Source organism: Fukomys damarensis, unplaced genomic scaffold (genome assembly GCF_012274545.1).
Source record: "Fukomys damarensis isolate Sample0158 unplaced genomic scaffold, DMR_v1.0_HiC HiC_scaffold_18, whole genome shotgun sequence".
Lineage (NCBI taxonomy): Eukaryota > Metazoa > Chordata > Mammalia > Rodentia > Bathyergidae > Fukomys > Fukomys damarensis.
Window position 1 is genome coordinate 50,016,585 of NW_022900930.1, and position 4,135 is coordinate 50,020,719.

The 4,135-nt window shown below is 51.5% G+C and overlaps 1 protein-coding gene across 1 annotated transcript in view; it reads left to right on the forward strand.

Moving 5' to 3' along the window:
• Fdft1 (farnesyl-diphosphate farnesyltransferase 1) overlaps nucleotides 1-4,135 on the forward strand; it is a 22,876-nt gene that overhangs the window by 12,237 nt on the left and 6,504 nt on the right. Inside the window, exons 4-5 of the mRNA XM_010622619.1 lie at nucleotides 2,064-2,255; nucleotides 3,606-3,782. Of these exons, the coding sequence (XP_010620921.1) occupies nucleotides 2,064-2,255; nucleotides 3,606-3,782 (369 nt within the window). The remainder of the gene's footprint in view (nucleotides 1-2,063; nucleotides 2,256-3,605; nucleotides 3,783-4,135) is intronic.

Sequence of the window (4,135 nt, forward strand, 5' to 3'; positions counted from 1 at the left end):
TCGGACATTTCTAACTACAACTAATCAGTTGTCATTGGACATTGAGGTCTTGTCTGGTGTTCATGCCAATTCTATCCGGCTTGATTTAGATTTTGCTACAGAAGTTTGGGAAAATTTGAAAAAGATGTTTTCACCTTTTTGGATTGTTATATGGCTTATTGTTATTGCTATTATGATTGGTTTGTGTATTTTGGGTTACTGCTCATATCAATGCTGGAAGCGTTCCCAGTTTAAGAGCGTTCAGCCATGGCTGTACAAGCTTCTTTGGATGATGATACAACGTGTGTAGCCATTTACTTGGCTCAGGCTTGGCATGCTTAGATCCCCCGCCTTGGGATACTCAGTGACGGGTAAGGACGGAAGCTTCTGTCTACCAACCTAAGACAGGTCGTATTGGGACATGAGCCCTGCGACTGATGACGGGTAAGGAGATGGAAGACTTCTGCCGCCTAAGACAGAGGTTCCTTGGCTGATGAGTTGATAGCATTCTTCATGCTATCAAAGAAAGATGGGGGAATTATGGCGAGCCATTATGGTGAGCCTTGACACAGGCACGGAGGTGCTCTCGCCCATAGCCACAGGCGAGTTCAGCTGGTAGCAGATGTAACCCATAATGGTCGTTATTGTTTCCCTCTGGAATGTGTGGGCGGTACCCTCGCTCCCTCGCTCCCGTGCAGCCCTCGCTCCCGTGCAGCTGGAGAGTATAAAAGGAAGAGGTTCAGTAATAAAGCAAGCAACTGAAGAAGAAAGGTGCCCTCCCGTCTCTCTGTCCTCATCCTTTCAGGTTTAGGACCTGCTGGCAGGATCCTGACGTCGCGGCTCGCGACAGTAGTTGTTTTGGAAAAGGGGTGGTGAACCTTTCAGAGATGAGAGGCCAGACTGCAGCTCAGAACCCACTTACTTATCACGAAGTGCCGGCACTGCAGTGAAACCTGAACACTAACAGTTTAGTTTAGGAAGAACAACTCACACATCAACATCTTTCATCTTAAAAATAACACGCGTGCCGTGGGTTCGCCACTCCTGACTTAGAATATCCTTTTCAGGTAGCATAAGTGGACCAACTGCTATGAGGAAATGAGAGTCTTTGTCAATTCAGAATGACGTTCTTGGTTAAGAGTGAGCTGCATTTACCAGAATCTCTTATGAGCGCAGAGAAGAGAGCGCAGGGAGCGAAGTTCCTTAAATCCTGACCCTTAGGCCCGAGCACCTGCTTTGGGACCCCACCCTGTACTCCTCAAATGAGTGATCTTGGGCGAGTTCGGTGATTGCTTTGTGCCTCCGTTGCTCGTCTGTGAGCTGCAGCTGATGCTAGTAGGTGCCTGATGAGGTGTTTGTGGGACTGGACTGCAGAGTGCGGAACACGGCGCCAGAGCACGGCTGTGGTTCGTTTCCTTCAGCCAGAGGTCGCAGCTGTGAGAGCTTTAGTGGGCGGCCCTTACAGTGACGTTTGTGGGTAGTTGTGCTTTTCGATGAAAATGAGATCTTGTACATTGTTTGGAAGCTGCCCTTTTTTAAAAGAAATTAATTTTGGTACATTTTGCATGAACATGATGGTCACATTCATCGTCGGGAATCTGTACGTGTACACGCTGCATCTGGATCTCCCTCCAACTCCTCTTCCTCCTATTTACATGATTTTGTTTCCATTTTTTCTTTCCACTCTTCTTTTCCCTTCTTCCCTTTCCCCTCCCCTCCCTTGTTCTTCTCATTTAAACATGTTCTGCCTATGTCCTAATATCTGTTATACATTTTGGCCCTTATTTATCTTTTGAGTTTCTCACACCAGAGAGACAATGTGCTATTTATACACTTGTGTCTGATTTATTTCACTTAGAGAATACGGTCTCGGTGCATCCATTTACCTAGAATGTCTCAAGTGTGTCCTTCTTTAGGGCAGAGTAGTGCTCCATTGTATAAAAACCCAGACCTTCTTCATCCATTCATTGGTTGATGGGCATTTGGGCTGGAGAAACTACCCTTTTGTGTAGCTAGTTATTTCCAGCGTTTTCATTTCAGTGAAAATGTCATCATTAAAGCACTTTTCAAATAACCCTTTACAGTACTGCCACTATGTCGCCGGGCTGGTGGGAATTGGCCTTTCCCGGCTGTTCTCAGCCTCAGAATTCGAAGACCCTGTGGTCGGTGAAGACACGGAGCGGGCCAACTCTATGGGCCTGTTTCTGCAGAAAACGAACATCATCCGTGATTATCTGGAAGACCAGCAAGAAGGAAGAGAGTTCTGGCCTCAGGAGGTAACAGGTGTGGGGTATTGAGGGGAAAGTAGCTTCAGACTGAAAACTGATGACAGAGTCCGGGGCTGTGAGTGTCAGACGCACGTCGGACCTTAGGCCTCACTGAGGACCAGTGGGAGAGGCTGGGGCTCCGTGCTCGCTCGGCCGCACAGCTGGGCAGGGGACTCACCTTGGTCAGCTCTCACCTGCCTGCCTTTGGGGGCACCAGGATGTGGAGAGGGCCGGGTGCTCATCCGAGGGCATCCAGGAGGAGGCAGTGGCTGCTTGCCCTGGCCATGGCTGCCCCGGCCCCACACTGCCTCTCAGGTGCCACAGGAGCTGTGGGTGCGAGGTGGCACCTGCCTGCCTGCACTGTGCTCTTAGTTTGATGTGGACTTTAGCGCAGGGTGCTCGGGCAGCATCGATTCAGATGGCTCGGAAAAGCAGAGGAGGTCTGCAGACAGCATTTCTTGGGTCACACAGCCCTGTTGGCAAAGACTGTGGAGAAATGGGCACTGGTGCTGCTGGCAGGGTCGCTGCTCAGCTACGTGCCTCAGTGCCAAGGGCAGTGGGACACCAGTGAGGTGGCGGTGAGAGGAAACCTGGCTTAGGAACAGTGCATAGATCAGTGAGGAGTTCTTGCTGACCCGCAAGCTTATGGGAATTCCGTGTTCACTGGCAGCACAGGGATGCAGTCAGCAAAGCCAGAGTTGGGGAAATGAAGCCAGTTCCTGCAGAGCAGGGAAGTAAGTTCGAGTCCAGCCTGGGCAACCTAGAAAGACCCTGTCTCAAAACATTTTAGAAAGAGGCCTGAGGTGTAATGTGGGGCAGAGGCCCTGGGTTCAATTAAAAAAAAATCAAACCAATCGTCCTGTTGGAACCAGGGATGTTACTTTATTTCAAGTTAACGTGCAGGGGATGCCATGCTCTTGGGGTGTGGACGCTTGCTTTCCCCAAATGTGCTTGTTTGGCAGCTCGCTTATCAGTGGAGACTGCAGTGTTAATCGTTATTTTGAGGCCTGGCCATCTCGAGAGTGCTGATTTTAGAGCTGGGTTTGTGTCGGGCCTCCTGACTGCCTGAGGTCACCGTGACGCTTGGTGCTTGCTGCCCTGATGGGTGGTGAGGGCCTCCTCGGTGTCTCGCCATGGCAATAACGAGTGGGTACTGCCTGGAGCTCAGAGGAAGTGGATCTGGTTGGCAGCAAGGAGACTGTTGCACAGTAGACAAAGCTCCTGTTTTTGATGCTGGAGATCAAACCCGGAGGCTCTCTTGTGTGCGGATAAGCACCACTGAGCCCCCACCCCAACAAGATGGCTGAGTGTGGCCTTCACATTGTGCGGTGGTGACTCCTCTCACTTGCATCCGGCCAGATCTGGGGCAGGTACGTCAAGAAGCTGGGGGACTTTGCTAAGCCGGAGAACATGGATGTGGCCGTGCAGTGCCTCAACGAGCTCATAACCAATACGCTGCACCACATCCCTGACGTCATCACCTACCTGTCCCGGCTCCGGAACCAGAGCGTGTTCAACTTCTGTGCGATCCCACAGGTATGGAACGGGCTCCTTGGGCTCTGGGGCTGGTGGGTGTGGGCTGGCTGCCGTCCCTCTTGGCACCCCTGTCTCCTTAACAAGACGACTCCCCCTTTCCAACCCCGCCTTTGCCTGCCAGCCTCAGCCTGAGGTTCAGTCTGCCTTTTCCAGAGCCCTCCTCCATCTGCTCTTTCCCACCAGCCAGCCTTGTAGATTAGCCAGGTCCTCTTAGGATCACAGCTAAATCAAGGACCTCAGCCTACACTTACGTGGGAGATGGGCAGAGCTTGGGTATCTCTGCTACTGCCATCCTTTCATGCTCGCCCTCCCTCCCTCTCCCTCCCTCTCCCTCCCTCTCCCTCTCTCTCCCT